The 18,475-nt window shown below is 53.7% G+C and overlaps 3 protein-coding genes across 3 annotated transcripts; 1 reads left to right on the forward strand and 2 right to left on the reverse strand.

Moving 5' to 3' along the window:
• Positions 1-1,185: 1,185 nt before the first annotated feature.
• On the reverse strand, positions 1,186-3,195 carry PSV08DRAFT_214434 (uncharacterized protein; the record flags this gene model as incomplete). Its single annotated transcript, XM_014219912.1, has 5 exons — positions 1,186-2,275; positions 2,327-2,363; positions 2,420-2,647; positions 2,707-3,012; positions 3,086-3,195. 5 exons carry the CDS (start codon positions 3,193-3,195, stop codon positions 1,283-1,285), a joined length of 1,674 nt encoding a protein of 557 aa, XP_014075387.1. The 3' UTR covers positions 1,186-1,282.
• Positions 3,196-9,745: 6,550 nt separating this feature from the next.
• PSV08DRAFT_4018 (armadillo-type protein) lies at positions 9,746-13,040 on the reverse strand. Its single transcript, XM_014219913.2, has 4 exons — positions 12,962-13,040; positions 12,634-12,889; positions 9,951-12,575; positions 9,746-9,892 (listed from the first exon to the last, which is right to left on the reverse strand). The coding sequence occupies exons 2-4, from the start codon at positions 12,733-12,735 to the stop codon at positions 9,791-9,793; spliced, it is 2,829 nt and encodes a 942-aa protein (XP_014075388.1). The 5' UTR covers positions 12,736-12,889; positions 12,962-13,040; the 3' UTR covers positions 9,746-9,790.
• Positions 13,041-16,108: 3,068 nt separating this feature from the next.
• Positions 16,109-18,034, forward strand: PSV08DRAFT_4024 (concanavalin A-like lectin/glucanase domain-containing protein). Its single transcript, XM_014219914.2, has 3 exons — positions 16,109-16,556; positions 16,624-16,929; positions 16,982-18,034. The coding sequence occupies exons 1-3, from the start codon at positions 16,157-16,159 to the stop codon at positions 17,857-17,859; spliced, it is 1,584 nt and encodes a 527-aa protein (XP_014075389.1). The 5' UTR covers positions 16,109-16,156; the 3' UTR covers positions 17,860-18,034.
• Positions 18,035-18,475: the final 441 nt, after the last annotated feature.

Raw genomic sequence — 18,475 nt, forward strand, 5'->3', positions numbered from 1 at the left:
CTCGACGCCAACCCTTGGCGCGGGGGGAAACAGCGGTTGTAATGCATCGTCCATGGTCCTGTTTTGCTGCCACGGTGCTAGTACGTAAAGCCGGCGTGCTGGGTTAGGCGTAGCAGGGGCCTGTCTGCCGCTTGCTGCCCATTGGCTCTGAAATGACTATATATGGCAAGTGGCCTGCCAATCCTCGACGCGAAAACGCAGGGCAAACCAGGACTGTCACAAGGGGAAAAGGCCACTAGGGCTGAGCGACTAGCACCACACCGGACAACCTTAATTCTTATATCCATTCCCAACTGAGTATCCCGCCATCCGCTTGTCATCTCGTGCGCCAGTCTTGGGCTCTGCGACCACGCTGCTTGCCCTTGTGGTTGCCGTGTACATGTGTACCAGCTAGGTGCAAAGTACCCTCGCTCTCAGGGGATGTGGGGGCCATCACGGCAAGTTATCTACAAGGAAAGAGAGAGAGAAAAAAAAAAGGGAGATTGCGCAATTGGCTGCTTGTAGCCGCCGCTCCACTTGCCATGATACACATTCTTCTTCATTACACATGTCTATTGTCTGAGATGATGCTGAGCTTGCCCTCAACTCCGCGTCCAAGCAGCAATCGTCGGCGTCAATGGCCGCCCTGTCCCTGCTCCTCCCGCTCCTCCTTCCAGCCTCTGCCTTGCTGGGCCTATTCCCGCCAGCTCCATGTGCCTACTTTTCCACACGTACATAAGCGAACGCCGGACTAGTTGCGTTGACGTAACAGGATAGGACGGCCTTGTCGCATGCCCGTGCACAACATGCCGGCTCGCTAAACCTTTCCATCTTGCGCTCCCCCAGCTGTTGCGCCGAAGCCCCGCCGCCGCCAGGCCCAAAGCTGACTACTGCAAAAGCTCTCGACAGCTTGCAACTTGCAACTGAGTCCTTGTCATCGGACCAACTTGAACCTGACCGTGTGGCCCCATGCACCACCTCCACCCCCCCTCCCCCCTCCCCCCTTCCATGGCCCCAGGCCAATCGATCGGAAATTGTCCTCGCCGTCCCATGCAGCAGTGGAGATGACGACAACGGGCCGGGCGGATGTCGCGTTTCATCTTGTCGGTGCGATTTCTCGAATCTGGGAAATAACGGTGCTCAGGCCTGGCTGTATTGGTTTGGCGCATACCCCGCAGTTGGTGTCTGCTCCTGCCGGCCTGCTGCATTGGGCGAAGGAATGTGATAATGCACCTGGGAAGCCGTCGCTTGCAGTGGAGCAGCATTCATTTGGTTCCTGAGGGTTCGTTCAGCCTGCCTTCGTTCACGTCCAGATAGGTGTAGCCACGAACCCGCTGGGATAGCCCGATGGCATTCCGAATGAGATTGCATGCTCCTGCGGGGCTGAGTATGGCGGCAGCAGCGCTACCGGTGACCCGAGCGGAGACGCGTAGCTGTTTGACGACGCATAGCTGCTAGCCGTTCCGTATGCATCCACCGCTGTTGACGACCGAGGTACTTCGAGATATGGCGATGTGGGCGTAGAAGCCATGCCAGCCGGAAGAAATGTCAGAGGCGACGGTGCAAACGCGGGAGAGAGGCTCTGGCTCTGACCGTAGCTGTACTGAGCAATTTGGTTCTCCAGATCCTGGTTGATCGACTCTAGCGGATAGCTTGATGGCTGCTGCATTGGCGGCATGGCCATGCTTTGTTGTCTTGCCCATTCGCGCCTTCCTTTGTATGATGTTGCCATGTCCAGGGGGAATTGGACCAGGTACGACATGGTCTGTACGTGTGAATCGTATCGTGGGTCTTGGAATGCCTGGACAAGCTGCGTGATTTCTTCCAGTGGACGAACAGACAGGTCTGCGACAAAGACGGACGCAACATCGGGGAACATTGGCTCCAAGGCCAATGCGGTAGCGTAGAAGTGCGCTAGGATAACCAGTACGATGATGTCTCCGCGTTTTGCAGCCAAAAGTGAAATCGGGACCCAGAATAGCCACTTGCGTAGGGCATACAGCTGGTTGAACTGTTCTTCTGGGCTCTGTGCTTGACCTGACGATCTCAGGCGGTCGAGGTAGCCTTTGAGCTGATCTACCCATTTCGACTCCTGTTCGTTGTGGACCAAGTAGGGCTGTAGGCGTTGTAGAGAGGCGTGAATGTCGACAAGCGTGTTGATGTGCTCCCTGTGTGCTTCTGGCGATATCGGCGTACTGATGGGGTTCATGAAATGTCGGTCAGGCATAGGAGTATGCTCTGCGATGTAGTCTGCAAAGAGAGATTCGTGCCTCCAGGGCTGCATGGACTGTATTACCTGGTTCTACTGTTAGTTTGTGCATCTGCAGGCTTGCAGGGTTCAACCTACTGTTTTTGTACCGGTAACCAGAGAAGCCCAGCCTCGCCTGTGTGTCTGTTGTTAGCCGTGAATCAACAACTTGGTCGGGGGGAGCATCCTCACCAGTCCGTTGCCTGCCATGCAAGTAGAAGAGAAGACGCAAGTACTGCGTCTGAGTTGTGTTTAGTAAAGTTGGTAATGCCGTCGTGCAGGCCCTTGAGGGCAAGACTTGCTTGGTGAAAGGCAAGGTTGCGTGTCTCAGCCGACTGAGAGATCCAAGCAAGATGCGAGGCAGAAAAAGCGAGAATGCTATGCATAACGAATGGATGGGAAGCGGCAATGCTCAAGAATCTGGACAAGTCAGCCGTGTTTGGACAGATTGGCAAAGGCGAGGGTGGTCAATTGCGTACTTGGGCATCATGTCAGTCCAGAGAGTCGATTTCGAGGTCCTGTTCCTGAACATTTCGTTCGAAATCGAAGAGAGGTGGTGTATGAGACGGAGATCAACCGTCGTCAAGGAACGCCATTGTGGCTGAGGGTAGACTCGAAGCTCTGGGAAGGGGAATTCTCCCGTCTGTCTCCAGAGTTCGATGGTAGCCTCAATCTCGGGTGTCCAGAGCAGGTTGGGCTGTTGAGGAGACTGTGGAGATTCCGGCATCATGGCAGTGGGACTGTCCATGTAGTCGCAGCGGACTTGGTGCTTCGTGCAGTTGCGACTGGAGTGGTCGTTAGTCTGTGGACGGGGACATGAAGAAAAACAGAGGGGAAAAAAAGGCTTTTGTGGTTTACCATTGGGGAAATGTCTCGTCACAGCGAATATGCCTCCGCTTGCAGGTTTTGCAACCCTTTCGGGATTTGGTATGGCTGCGCCTTGAAGGGCCACCACCAGGTCCAGCCATTTTGTTAGTTTTGGTGAAAGTCGACAGTCGTTTTAGCGAGTGGGAGGAATCGAGAGGAGTGGGACTGCGCAGTTGAGACTTGCAGAGGCCCAGTGCAGGTGGGATTAGGATATAGGTAAGTCGTTTGGAGGTGGTGGTGGTGGTGGTGTTGTGTGTGTGTGTGAGTGTGTGTGAGAGAGAGCAAGTGTCCCAGGTGTAGTAGATGTGGCGCAGAGTTGACAAAGCGAGGGTAATGGGGTCGAAACCGGTGAATAAATTGGACAGGGTGTTTTTGGGCAGAGTAACTACGATGGGCTTGTGGTGATATATAGTGCAGAGTGCAGAGTGCAGATAGGATGGATAAGCTTAGATAGCTTTAGGGCTGGCCCAGATATTGACGCAAAAGCCAGCGATGCTTCTGGCGGACAGGCAACGAGACGAGGTGACAGCGGATGGGGTCAAGCTCGTCTGCACGCTGCCCCCTGCACCGCGACCATGCAGGATCAGGGCAAGGCTACGAGACTAGAGGGTCGCCAGGCTGGAGGTGGTATGTGAGCAAAAGCGCAGGGTGACTTGTGCTCGGCAACCAACGACAACGGAGACGAAGAAACGGGGCCAAGGAGGATTAGCAGAGACATGGCGGCCACGCAAATAGCAGTGACGCCACGGGGGGCGGAGGGAGGGGGGGATGGGAGGGATTTGGGTAGCAGCCGACCAGAGGGGAGGGAAGCTAGCAGGGACTACAGCGAAGCTTGCGGGAGCTACAGTTGATAGATTGATGCACACAGTATGGGACCGGCTGGCTCATGCTCGTATGACATGGTCCCGGTGTAACTCCCGTGGGGATTAAGCTTCTGTTTCCAGTGGCCACATGGACCCCTCGCGTGTAGCCAGCAGCGAGAGGTTCCGGCATGGCTACATGGACTATGGACGTACATACATGACAGGCGCCATGGCTTGAGCCGAGGGCAGCCAGCCTGGAGCGGGACAGGTGGGAGAGTGCGGATGCAAGCGTGGACGGATATGTACAACTACGTATGTGTGTAGCTACGGATGGGTGGATAGTGGGGACGGGGGGGGTGTGAGTGAGTGAGTGCGTGAGTGAGTGACTGGGAGAATCAGGAATGGATTGAGAAGGACCCCTGCGCGGCGAAACTTGAGGCGAGGGACAGGAGCATGTAACAGGTGTGGTCTGGCTCTAGGTCTGGCTGTCAGCTGGGGTTGCAGCAAGAGGCAACTCTGGTGTGGGCGTCGGTCCCCCTGGCAGGGCCGTGAGCAGTGGTGGGAGCGACAGGACAGAGGAGAGACGTTTGGGCAGGGCAGCCGGGGTGCCGATGCCGGTGCCGATGAAGGAGCAGGCTGGGGGCGGTTCGAGGCATTTGGTGCGGTTGCTGGTGCGGACGTTGGTGCGGACGCTGGTGCTGGTGCTGGTGCTGGTGCTGGTGGGCGTCGTCTAGTGCAGTGGGCAGTGGGCGGTGGGCGGTGGGCGGTGGCAGCAGTGGGTGCATGAGCCGCTTGCAGCGGGGATGCTCAGCGCGCAAGAGGCGTGAAAAACGGCCATTGAGGAGCGCCGAGCTGTGGCAGGCCAACAGTGTGGCGGGCCGTGCGTGGAGAAGGATCGACCAGTAGCCAGGCGGATAGCATGCTGGGCCAAGCTGCAACGGGTAGCTACCAGCCGCGTGCCCTGCTGCCCTGCTGCCCTGCCCTGCCCTGCCCTGCCCGTCGTCGTGCCTGCCCTGCCCTGCCCGTCGTCGTGCCTGCCCTGCCCTGCCCGTCGTCGTGCCTGCCCTGCCCTGCCCGTCGCGCCTGCCCTGCCTGCCCTTGCTGCCTGTCGTGCCAGTGCCAGTCCCAGGCCGCACCCACACCAGACCGGCCACTGTCAATCGGCCCCGGGTCAGCTTCGGGGCCTCGTTGCTAATTTTTCCTGCACCACGCTCGAGGGCTGATGCTCATCATCATCATCATCATCATCACCATCGCCGTGGTCCTGTCTGCGGCCGTGATGCCGCTGCCTGCGCGCCATGCTGGCTGGCCTGTCTGGCTGGCTGGCTGCTTGCATCCTGCCTCCTGTCTCCTGTCCAGGGCCTGTCTGCCCGTGGGCCACACCATGGTCTGCACAGCTCCCACTTCCAGCGCCAGCTCCAGCTCCTCCAGCCCCAAACCCGCACAGCACAGCCTTCTGCTGATGCCAATGGCAGCCATTGCTACAACTCTGCGCGCGCACGCCGGGCCCGTCCAATATCTCGAGGTCAAAAATAGCCCTCGGTGCGTCACCTGCCGTCACGCGAGTGCTGATGACGGCAACGGCACACTGCACTCTGCACCATCCATCTGCCCAAACGCACAAAGGGTCTGTCGGCCATTCAGCCTGTCCATGTCCACGGCCGCCGCGCTGGCCTCACTTTTTTTATCGATACTACGCTGCGCGCGCGCTCGTCGCACGCTCGCCGCTATACTTATTCGCGTCGCGCGGCGCCGAGTCGTGACCAGACCATCCAAGTAGCGGCTCTATTCTGGTGGCTCGGCCAGGCACAAGCCTCTCGTCGCCGCCACAGCCAGCCCAGATGAGTCAGCGAGCCTCTTTGCCCTGCCACGCTGCCACTTAGGCGAGCCCGCCCGCCGTGGCGCCTGACCACATGTGTACTCTCCATCCCACTGTCCCATGTCGTCCCAACGGCCGCCGCCAATCCCTTCCCCCTCCTCGCCGAACATGCTGACGAGCCTGCGCCCGTTGCACCCTCTGCCTGCACTGACCGCTGTTCATCCACGCCTCTGACTCTCTCTTTCCCCTTCCCCTCCCCTCGCGCCCTCCTGTCCTCTTGGTGAAATGAGAACGGCCATCGCGAGATACGAGCTGCAGTCCATCTCACTAGCACCGTAGCGCCCGTCGACTACTACCCTCTTGCCCGCCCACTACTACCTGGCCCGTTTCGCGCTCGGGCAGAGCCTCCATGAAGCCACTCCCAGCCCATCACTCGGTAGTAGAGTAGTACGTACCTACACGGCCTCCGGCTACTTTGCCAAAAGCCACAATTGCACTAGCATCCCAATCCGGTTAGCAACCGGCCATAAAGGCTATTCTTAGCTTCAACCTCTCTTTACCCTAACAACTTTGCAGCCAGCAGAAATGCACCTCGGCTCATCCATGCCATCTCTGGAGTTTCTGCACCTAGCCTATTTCCGCCTGAACTATTTTCTTCCTCTTCATTGTCTGCTCGACATTGCGGCCCCCTAGCCCTCCCGGTGACCGCAACAAGTAATTGACAAATTCTATACATGAACATGGTACACAATGATGTCTCCAATACCCTTGGCCTCGTCCAATCACAACGCCCCGTAACACCCAATCGAGACACTGCTAGCCACACTCGTCCCAAGCCCGCCTTTGACCCTGCCAATCCAAACCCGCATTTGTCTCCATTTTTCCAGCTGTCTGCAAGCCACAAGCTACTTGCACCACCCTGCAAACAACCCCTCTCCACCCGCCGGCACATGGCTATTAAAAGCCTTTTTTCCTGTCATGTCATTGGTGCGGGACCAATTGCTACCCACGGGTGTGGTTGGCGACACAAGAACCACATGTCCTCTTTGCCGTCACTAGCCAATGGCGTCCAGACGCCTGCTCCGAGTACTCGGCTCTCTGCCCGGATATACACGCCTGCTTGCATTTGCTGCATCCACTTACATCATACCAGCTATAGTCTCGTTGAGACCTTCCATCTGCTGATATTGCCAATATATCGTTACACAGCAATCCAGCTCCCATGCGGCATGCCCGAGAGGAAAGATTATTACTCCCAGCCCGCCTCCCTCCCAAAGCAGGAGACACATGGAAAAACAGAGATGATGCAAAAAAAGATACTCCCACTTGCATGTTTCGTGCATAACATCTGTACTGTACTCTAGTCCTTGGTTCCGCGGCCCAAGAAGTTCCCAAGTAAAGCGCCTCGTACCATGAAACGTTCGGACCGGTCATCGAGTCGTTTCTAGAAATTGTCGTCGACGGACTCCTCTCAATGCTCCTAGTGCCAAAGTCCCTTCCCCCCTCCCCACAAGATCGACCACTAGTCTAGGCCCTGAGTCGCGTTCAGACTAGTCTTGCGATAAAAAGATTTTCCCATTTGATGCCAACATGCTAATCGCCTGCGTTCCCGATAGCGCACTAATACGTGTCTTTGCTCCGAAACCTTCAATTGTTTCCGACCCGTCGGTGGTTTTTTAGCCTGTGAAAAAAGAGGGGTAGTCTCCAACTTTCTCTCTCGACTAGTATCAACCTATAGTACCCACCAGGTTTAGCCCTTTCCCGATTACTTATTGTGTACTCGGATGCAGCACAAAGCGGCGTACTCCAGTACTATCAATTCCTAATCCCTGTGGAAAAGGGGGGTTTTGTCGGATGATTTGACCTCTTCAGTATCTAACTTTACACTAGGCGTTTCTGGTCCTAGGTGCAAATGCAATCTCGTTTAGTAGGTGTGTGTCCATCTATCTGCCTGTGCAGTAAGTGTAGAGTGAATTTTCAGACCAAATGATGGCGAGCTTAGCTGAAATTATCATCTCCAACTCTCTACATCACATGTACATTCATTTCCACGTCGTAGAAGTGAAGAAATGGGAGATGAAAAACGGGGGGAAAAGCAACTAAGAACAAGAAAAACAGGGAGGATAACAAGAACACTTTGCCGATAGTCCGAGACCGATTTCCGACTACAATAGAGAATATAAATAGCATGATTGCATAATAGCCTATAGCAATCCTTCTGCCTCTACTCCGAGCAATTGGGCTGAAAAAAAAATTAGCAATAAAGAGGGAGAGGCTAGCCGTGACTCGTTGCCTAACCATGACAGCTGCGAATTCTAGAGAATACGAGCCACTCAGCCAACTGCTGCAAGATACGTAGCCACCGTACCAACACCAGTAAGGGAGTGCGTGCATAAAAATGATGTCATACTGCCTCTACTAAGGCGCTGTTCTACATAGTAGCGGGCCCTCACCCCTTCCCTTCTCTGTGATCTTTACGTGTACACTACTAGTACTGAACTACTGTGTGATAGCGCACACCCACACACACTCAAACCCACTCACATGTCTATAGTACACATGTACACAGACAACATGCATATGAACGTCGACTTGGTACAGGCCTGTAGTTGATGCCATTATAGCAAGGTACCCTGGACTAAATCACTAGGTCCCGGCCACGAACCTAACTTGCCCGTATAAATCACTGGAAAGGGGCTAGCGGGAGAACTGGGCGGGATGGGCTTGGGGGTGTCAAGAGGGAACTATATGCGCTAGTCTGATGATCTGGATTGTCGACTAGATGAGCACATTATCTTCAAATTATCCGGATGAATAAATAGCGTGAAACCTGTTAATTAGAGCTCCATGTTCCTATTCTTTTTAGTGATCAGCTTCTGAGGAGGGACGGGACAAAAGCGAGGAAAAAAAAAGAGTAAATTTTTCCGTATTGTGTTCACCGAGTCAGTCCTGTGTGTTGGGTGTTGCAGACAATCATGGCTTCAGATTAACATTTCGTATGCTGGAGACCTGGTGGGTTAGAGACACCGAAACTAGGAACTATGAATCCGACAACCAAGATCATGGGACCATGTTACGAGGATTCACTCAAGACGGGGGGGAAGGAGGGGAAGGGGAGAGGAGAAGAAGGGAGACAGGAAACAACAGTCGAGACAACCGACCGGCCCATCTAGCTCAGAACTATAAATTGACAAATACACTTGAATCATAGAACCCCAGAAGATGAACTAGACAAAACACCACTAACAACACTCTAGGACATGTATATCCGGCCAAATTTGTAAAACGAGAAGTAATGCTAAAACTTTTATCTTTCATTCACACTGTCTATCACACACACTCTGTCTCATCACACTAAACATAGACTTCCCGTACAGTCTCCTTCACACATACACACACACCCCTTTCTCACAGCCCCCCTTGTACAGACCTTCTCTCTCACTCACACAATCTCTCCACCCTCCCTTCCCCCCTACGCATCTATACATAGATTCCTCTCACACGCCCTCACTTAGACTATCACTTTAGAAAAAAAACTAAGCTAAGCTATCTACTTGTACTATGTATGAAACTACCCCCATACCCAGCATACTACACTCACATAAATGAGAAAGAAAAAGAACGCCCGGGAAAATGTTGCTTCATAGCACTTTGTCGAGCTCAGTGGGAGAAAAAAAATCAAACCAAGCAGCAGCAAAGGACAGAAAAAAAAGAAATCGCTCGCTGGAATATAAGAAAAAAAAAACGAAACAAATGTCTATATATGATGCCGTGAGAACCGTTACCCTCCGCTCCCATAATCCTTCTGCCGTGAAATGCTTTCATTGACTTCGTTTCGTTCTTCTCCTTCAGTCGGGAGTGATATCCCCCACCCTCACCCCATGGACCTTTCACTCTGACCCTCGCTTTTCTTCTGCTTTTTTCTTCCCCCCTGATATTTCTTCTTCTCACTATAACACCATACTGCACACATGCCCGTATTCAACGCCCGCTATACCACATGAAATAATTTTTTTTTGGGGGGGGGGGGGGGGGGGGGGGGGGGAGAGGGGAAGAGAGAGAAAAGACAGACGCTCAGACGCTGTACAGCTCCCGGAACCGTGCTTGTTGCTCTGCGGGAAGACCACCCAGAAAGGCGTCAAAGTCCGAAATCATGCCCTTGTACTGTTGGATGACCTGGTCACGAGCGTTAGTAAATTACAGATACGACTAACAATAATTTCCTTTGTCTTACCTTTTGGAATGTCTCCAGCACCTGTCTGCCTGCAGGGCCTCGGACCACGTTGCTGTCCGCCATTGACATGTCACTGAAGAATTCAAGCAGAGATTGCTCCATGGCGCCAGGGTTCGCCAGCACAATCAACATGAAACCAGTCAGAGCGTGGCACTTCTCGTCTGTCCATTGGACATTCTTAATGGCACGGATGAAAGCCGGAGCAATCTGCGCAAGATGGACCGCTAGTGAAGGGGCACACCCAAGACCTAAGCGGCCCAGAGCAATGGCCGCATTCTCATTCAGAGACTCGGGAACCCTCTGGTCAAACAAGATGGTACCAAGTTTTTGCAACAGTTTCTCGACATAGGGTTGCATGCCTTCCTTGTGACACATGGCAATCTCGCCAACAGACCAGCACGCATTGTTGATGACTGAATAACCCGTCTCCAGGCCATCAGTCGTTACTTGAGCAAAGTCGAGCTGCGGGATCAGGATGTTCAAGATGTCGGGCAAGCAAGGCTGGAGCTGTTGGAAGACATAGATGGCACAATCTCCGAGAAGAGCATAGGCCGACTGTCGTACATCGTTGTTAGGGTCTCTCATGCAGACAGCCAATAGTTGGAAAAATGTCGGCGCCTGTGTGACTAGTGTTGCGCTGTCCTGAAGGTTCAAGGCCTGAATGATAGCGCTGAGCAAGTCCAGACTGGTCACTAAGAAATCTTTGTCTGGAGGCTCAAAGCCATTGATCTCAGATGCCATGACTCCTTCTTCAAGATTGCGGTGAATGATTTTGATACACCTGGCAAATATACCAGCTGCATACGGAGCAAACTTGGGCCCGAGGGCTGTGGCAACATATGAAAGACATTCAAGTAATGGGAACATTTCCCGCGAGTGGTCCGACACCTTATTCCAGCGTTGAATGAGAGCGGGCATAAGTGTTTGAACAAGCTCGTCTTTGGAAAGCTCAGGCCCAACATGCTCGGCCAACGTCTGGACACAGTCATAGAGGATGAACATGTTCCTGTCCTTGTACATGGAAAAGCACTGAACAAACTGTCGGACAATGACAGTGCAGTATGGTGCAAGCTCGGAATTTGCCTTTTCTTCCAAATTGGCAAAGGCAGATGCTGCGGCTTCCTGCACACGCTTGTTTCTGTCGAGCATCTTCATCAAGATACCCTCCATGACCGGCTCGAAGAATTGTTTCTTGCCAGTCGCGTCGAGGTGAGAGGCCCAGCCCGAGTAACGTCCGAGAGTCCAACATGTGATCTGGCGAACAACAGGCTTAGGGTCCTCCAGCAGAGTGATGAGGAATGGAGTGAGCATAGGAAGATGCGGTTCAACAACCGACATGCAACCATCTGCAATAGCACCGAGTGCAAGGACAGCCGATTCGCGGTGGGGCCACTCAGCATGATTAAGATTATCTGTGAGGTAAGGAAGAGTTGCTTGGAAAACAGCTTCATGGAACACTGACGCGAGGACGTCGAGAGCCGCTGCAGAGCATTTCCGAAGGTTCCACTGCTCCTCTGGGTCTCCAAACTCATCGTCGTCGTCGTCAAAGTCGTCAATTTCACCATCACTCAGGTCATCATCGTTGTCCTCGGCTGAGGCTCCTGCTCCTCCATTGGCAGGAACGGTCTCGCCGTTTGCGTTGGTAGTGAGTCTTCCAGCTTTGCTCGACGCAAAAGTTGGTTTGATGTCTTGTTCTCGATCCTCAACCTCATAGTCTTCTTCTTCACCCTCGAGGCGCATAATGTCATCTTCACTGTATACCATACTCGCAAGCAGAACCGGTACTATCTTGGCCAGGTATGGGCCAAGGTGATCGCGCATCTTTTCGTCTTCACTAGCACACAGCCAGAACTCTGCTGCGTCCAGGGCCAAGTCTGGGTTGTTTGGTGTGCGTTGCTGTGTGATCATGAACTCGACAAGGCCGTCCATGTGTGGTATTATCTTTTGGGGGGCAATATCGGCGATGTGAACAAAGGTTCGGCAGACGTGCTTGCGCACATCTTCACTTGAGTCGCCGGCCAATTGAAACAGTTGTTGTAGCAGTGTATCGATGTGGGAAACAACAGCCGGTGGCTTTTCCGGGACGAACACGTTGATAGCAGCTAATGCATCAGCGCGCACCCGAGGCTGAGAGCTTGTAGTGATTTCGAGAAGCTTGGGAAATATAAAGTCGAGGGGCTTCTGCCCCTGGTATTCCTTATCGAGGGCTTTCCTGTTGTCCTCACAAATCTTCAACAACGCACTCATGGCGCCTTCTTGCGCCTGTGTCGAGACATTGCCATCGGCGTTGCTAACCATGCTGATGAGCTCCGAAAGAATTTGTGGCCATGCCATGATGCCTCCCTGGCGCACAATTTCCGTAATGACGTTGCCTGCATATCCTCTTATTTGCGATGTGGGGTCTTGTAGGCCGAGAAGGATGACGGATCGTATATAGTCTTTGGTTGAGTCGGGCATGGTTTTGTAGGCCGTCTTCACGTCGTTCTTAAGCATGACGGCTGCGGCAGCTCTTGCTTGGAAGTACTGCGCAGCGTCCATGTTGACGCTGGACGGGGGCTGATTGTTCGAGAAAACATAGGCTAGGTATTTGTCGATATCAGGCGAAGTTTGCGCCGATTTGAGCATCTGTGTATTCGAGGTCAGCGCCATGCAACTCTCCAGCACATGAATAAGAGATACTGACTTCTCCGGCATTCTTTCGCGCATTTGCGTCATTGGCACTGAGCGAGTCGCTCAGGCACTGGACCAGCTGCCGTAGAGGATCGTCCTGTGGTTGCCACGCCATAGCGGAGGGCGGTGTATTTGGCCGTGCAAGAAAAAGATGCGGGGCGTGTCGACTAGCAACCCTGGATTAAGGGGAGTAGTGGTGAAGTAGGACTGCACTGCGAGATAAGGTGAGGGAAAAAAAGAGTAGGCCGTGTCGGCTCAAGCTTGGTCTGCTGGTACGCTTCATGGTTAGCTTTAGTGGGGAAGGCGGTTGAAGGATGAATGGAGGGGCAGTGCCAACCTACAGGCCTTTGACGAAGAGAGAGCGTCTCATAAAACAAATTGCATTTTTTTTTGCTTTGCAAAGTCGACGGGCGTTTCAGCAATCTGTCGTGATAATTTCGGTGTGCCGCGACAAGTTTGCTAGTGGTGATGCGCGGGGCGCAGCGGAAACGTGCTTGCGGGTCCTTAAGTGTGCGACCAATCGAGTGCTTCGGTAGTCGAGAGAAAGGAGCAGCTGCAGAGCAACTTAGTCGACAACAGCATGCAAAAAAGCCTCGGCAGACCTGAGGGTGAGGCGGGTGAGGGACGCAGTTTGGGCGGTAGCTATAAGGGGAGGGGGAAGGCCAGTTCAAAGTTTTGTGAGTGCGCGTCTGCTGCGGGCGATCCGCTCATCTGCCACCTCCCACCTCCCAACTCTGGCTGGGTCACTTGCTTGGAGAGGGCGGCGACGAGACAACTGCCACACCTGTACTGCATGTGTACCAGCCAGTTCCTGGATATATCGGCTGTCGCTCTAGAAAACAAGACCGCTGCCGTCATGCCTCTTCGCTGCCACTGCATTCACATGGCCCTCGTGGTGTCGCAGGCTGGGCAGCGCCTTTGACAGCCCGCACGTTGCACGGCTCGATGCACGTTACATCATTGTATTCGAGTACAGATATACATATACATTTTGCTGCCACACCGTATTGTTGTATTATCGGACGGGCCTTTCCCAAACCCCGCTGATATTGCAAGCGTTGCGCGTCTGGCATGTTGCGAGAAATCACATGTCTTGGCCCGACCGTTGCCTCCCGCCCGGGCAGACTCGCTACTGTGTAGTCTTTGCCCACACTGATACTAGAGTACCGAAACAAGCATTCGCTAGCTGTCGCCTTTCCTCTACTAAATCGATAGTTTCACACGAGAGACGACCCTCGCGTTACACCACACACCAACAACGCTCCCTTGGTTATTAGGGGCTTTAACCCACTACCTAACCTGAAGGAGCTCCCCATGTCTTCAGCCACTCCTGTCGCGCCTCGTTGGCTTGCTTTCAACATGCTCGTACTTTGACACTCAACTGGCACGTGTGTCTATGGTGTGCAGCCCTGAATAAATTTCAGACTAATGTGGCCGTGATTCTTGCCTGTACTTGCTTAGGTTGGCATGCAGCAAAGCCATCGACTCAGCGGAAGTTTTGCCAGCTCTAGATCGCTGTCGGGGTTGTCTCCTATCTAGTCTTTACCAGCAAGCACATGTGTGGCTGGGTTATTTCTCGGTCTCATCGCTCTCCTTTGTCGCTGAGCAAGAGCCTCTCGGTAACCTATCAATCTTCAGGATACTACTCCAACCATCACTGACATACTTGATCAGGAGCGACATTTAGCAACATTGTTCATTTCCTGTCATGTCCCAATTTCCTTCTTTTTTTTCTCTATTCTTGTGAACTGCATTCGCCCTGGCATATTCCGGTGTTACGTATATCAAACTAGCTGGCTCGGCGGAGAAGCATCGTGATACGACGAAGCCAATGTGAAGCACATTCTTGTTGTTTGGAGGCGCGAACAGACTGTGAGTAGTAGGATCAAGGCTGCACAGACATGACTCAGTGTATGATCGGTGCCTGGGAAGCATCTGCAACATATTTAATCCCTGCGTGCATGCGCCTGGCAACCCATCGTTGGGCTTTCCTTTGTCCTACAGTAGAAATCTTAGTCGAGTCGAGCATGCAAGTACGCAGTTGTATGTTTCTGTAGTGCTAGATGACGACATGCTGCTCCTTGTACTCGTTGAGCACGTAAGTATTTGATATACGAGGGCTATCCCGTTTTTGTGCGGCCGGGGTTCGGAATCAGCAAATAGTCTCTATTTTGCCTCAAAAAAGCTATATGTTACCAAGATGATAAGCTGTGATTGGCTAGCAGATCTATCTCGCTTCATCAGGAACAATTATTACACATTTTTGGCACCGCCACATATCAAACACTTACGTGCTCAACGTGTACACATGTGTCGTATCATCCGAAGCAGGGGAAAACATGAAGGTGGTGCACAGGCAGTCTGACATCATCCGATATGATTGACGTCAACGGTAGGCAGGCCGAGCCTTGCGAGGCTGATGCACAGATGGCGATTCGATTGCGGGGCGGACATTGCGGGACGGGGGCATCGAGAGGATTCGAGGTGCCGATGAACAAAGCAGTTGCCGTGGTGGACTGTGGTGGGGGGCTCAGTGGTTTTGAATGGTGAGGCGCCTTGGTGGCGGCTGTGGACTGTCAATGTTTCACGATTGCATAACGTTTAGGCAGTGAGTGGTGGAATGGCTGCTTCACGAACCGTGTGCCGGCGGCGCCTACGGGCGACTACAGCTGCACGCCAATTTTAGCATTTGACCTCGTCTGAAACCATGGGGTCAATGTCAGATTGCTTTTGCCTCGCACCAAGCGAAACAGCGCCCACGACAGACGCCGATGCCACAGTGATTGACCATGCCGAATCACGTGACCCGGTGTGCATGGCGCATGGCTGCTCGATACCCAGGCGGGCAAAGGCAGCATGCAGAGATGCAAAGCATTGTGTCGTGGCCATGCAAGGCGATGGTGTTGGGGTGCAAGTCTGGTTCTGGCCGAGGCCTGGGCCTGGACGGCGGCAGCGGGCAACCAACGGGCAATCATCGAGGGCAGAGCTAGGGGCGACGGCGTTGGGAAAGCAAAGCAAGACGCAGAGCGAGTTCTGATACAGTTGCAGCAGAGTCGCCTAGAAGAGTCCAAGCGAAGGCGTGACGGCTAGATCGGCAGACTGATTAGAGGCGCGGCCCTGCGTGTGTCGTGTGCAGGCGGCGGACGAGGTGGCAACGCAGCGTCAGGCACTTGACGTCTCACGCACATCTCACCACTCCTCCCTCTACTACTGCCGCCCGCCGGCGCCATCCCATCCCGCCTCTCGACGTCTTTTCCTTGGTCCTCTCTCGACACCGACGACGCCTGCAACTGCTGCCACCCGCGCATCTCGCCTCCATCGCCGCACATCGTCGCCCCGCCGCGTCGCCAGCACTGCGCCTCTGTCGCCGCACGTCACCGAGCTGGTCCCGGCCCCCACTGCTTCATCCACTGCCAGCGCTGATAGCCCGACCACCACCATCACCAGCGCCGCTGCGCTCCCCTTCACGGCCTGGACTGCGCCGCCCACCTTCCGCCGCCTCCCGCCCGTGATAGCTGTCTCGCTGGCCCCTTGCAATGCTGCCCCAGGAGCCCCTCCACCCGGACGGGCCCACGACGACGCTCTACACGTCGTATCACCCCGGTCACAATCTCCCACCCATGCAGCCAACACCCTTCACACACCACCGCGCCCAACACAATGTCGTCGCGCACACAACAGCTCCCCACAACAGCCTCGGATCCACGGCAAAGGGAATCATGATCGGCATCTTTTCCGTCCTTGGCGCTGCGGGAATATGCCTCATCATCGCCGCCATTGTTTACTACTTCAGGTACACGCAAACAGGCCGCATCTTCCTCGACCGGATAACGCGGCCAGGTGAATATGATGACGAACAGCAATTTGCCAAAGAAGAGGCCGAGGCGCTCGAGTCTATGGACGATCTGCAGCGAACAGAGTACCTGAGAGCCAAAGGTATGCCTGATATATTGCGTTTTTGCTTAATCACTCAATCGGAACGGACGTGCACTGACTTTCACAGCTTTCGTCCAAGCAAACCCGCCCGAATCCGTCCAAACCGACATCTCTCTTTCGCAATTCCTGGCTATTCAAGAAAAGGGTGTATCTGCCTGGGAATTTGAGCCCGAACTCGAGATTGCAAACTGCTTTGTAGAAGGCCGTACTGAAATCGAGTTTTTCGATTCCGAATGCAGCGTTCAGAGCAACCTACCGATACCCAAGCAAAACGAAGTCTATTACTGGGAGGCCAAGGTTTACGAAAAGCCCGAGAGCACAAGCATAGCGATTGGCGTGACAACTAAGCCATATCCATTGTTCAGGCTCCCAGGTGCGTCTGCCAATGTACCCCATCCTTTGATCTGCATTCTAACTCCTCTTAGGTTACCATAAGTCGTCAATATCATACATGTCCAATGGAAACCGCCGATACAACCAGCCCTTCCAACCATCTGCATACGGTCCTGCCTACGTTCAAGGAGATGTCATTGGTGTTGGATACCGACCTCGAACCGGAACAGTTTTCTTCACGCGCAACGGTAAAAGGCTTGATGACGTCGCACACGGCCTCAAGACCCAGAACTTCTTCCCCACAGTCGGCGCAAATGGTCCATGCCACGTCCATGTCAACTTTGGCCAGATGGGCTTCGTATTCATTGAGGCCAATGTTAAGAAGTGGGGTTTAGCACCACAAACCGGAAGCTTGGCCCCACCACCACCATATGGTAGCGAACAAGGATCCATACTGCTAGACTCTGGGCGGGAAGGTGTCAGAGAAGGAATGGCTGGCAGCTATATTCAAGCAGGCTACGCACATGCACGGTCTAGTAGCCAGCAGATGCGTCTTGGAAGACAGGTGCCCACGAGCCCAGGCCCCCAACGTAGTCCGACAGACATATCCCTCGCGGCACTCAGCCTCGTAGACTCGAATGATGATCCCGGCGAAGGTACCAGCGAGGACTATCGAAGGACAATCCCAGCCAACCAAGGCCTGACTCTTCTGCAACCCGGCGAGCTTCCTCCCGAATACACCAGTCCTGTCGGCTCTCCCAGCCTGCGAAACACGGCTAGCCATCAAAATGGTTATTGGGACGAGCGAGCACCATTCCTACAGAACCAGCAACAGCCGAGGGAAACTAGCCCGCCTGTCCCTAGCTATGACGCCGCTATGGCCGATGCACCAGAGATACGGCCACCCACAATCAGAGTACGCAGCGCGACTGAAGCTGGCGTTCGACCCCGACCTCGGGCACTTCGTTGATGGATAACTGTGAAGCATCAGCAATCTTTTTTCTTTTGTTATCTCGTACCGTGAAGATGCCTTATCCGCACTCCTCCCTGTTACAACTATACCCTATCATTCACTTTTCCTTTTTGTCAGGAGCAACAGTCAGCCAAGCGATGAATGCGCGGCGACGACGACGGCTGTATATTTGAGCTTCCAATGGATGCATACAGCAAAGCAAACCCAATCTGTTGAGTCAACTGGTCTTTGGGGTTTGAAACCAAGGGCGTTGTGTCTATCTTCTTTGTCCCTGGATTTCGGCGTCTGTTGTATTTTCCTTGTTCTTTTGTCTTTCGAGCGAGCATTGCTACATATCCCCTGGGGCTTTATGAGGGGGGAGTACACGGATGTGACACGCGGGTGGAAAGGCTGTGTCCATGTTGCAATTGGCGTTGTTGTACGGGACTAGACTGTGGAATTTTTGCGTGTATTTGAGCCGCTATTGGATTGTAGCCTTCGGCCAGGTCGCGCAGTTTTGATTCCAGCTTGATTGAGTTTATAGCTGTACATGACGATGTTACTATCGAAATTGCACAAATTCCTCTCTTGGTCTCCACCTCATCTATTCTCATCTGATTTGTTTTTTTTCTTC

The sequence above is a fragment of the Bipolaris maydis genome (genome assembly GCF_028858645.1).
Source record: "Bipolaris maydis strain C4 unplaced genomic scaffold PSV08scaffold_1, whole genome shotgun sequence".
NCBI lineage: Eukaryota > Fungi > Ascomycota > Dothideomycetes > Pleosporales > Pleosporaceae > Bipolaris > Bipolaris maydis.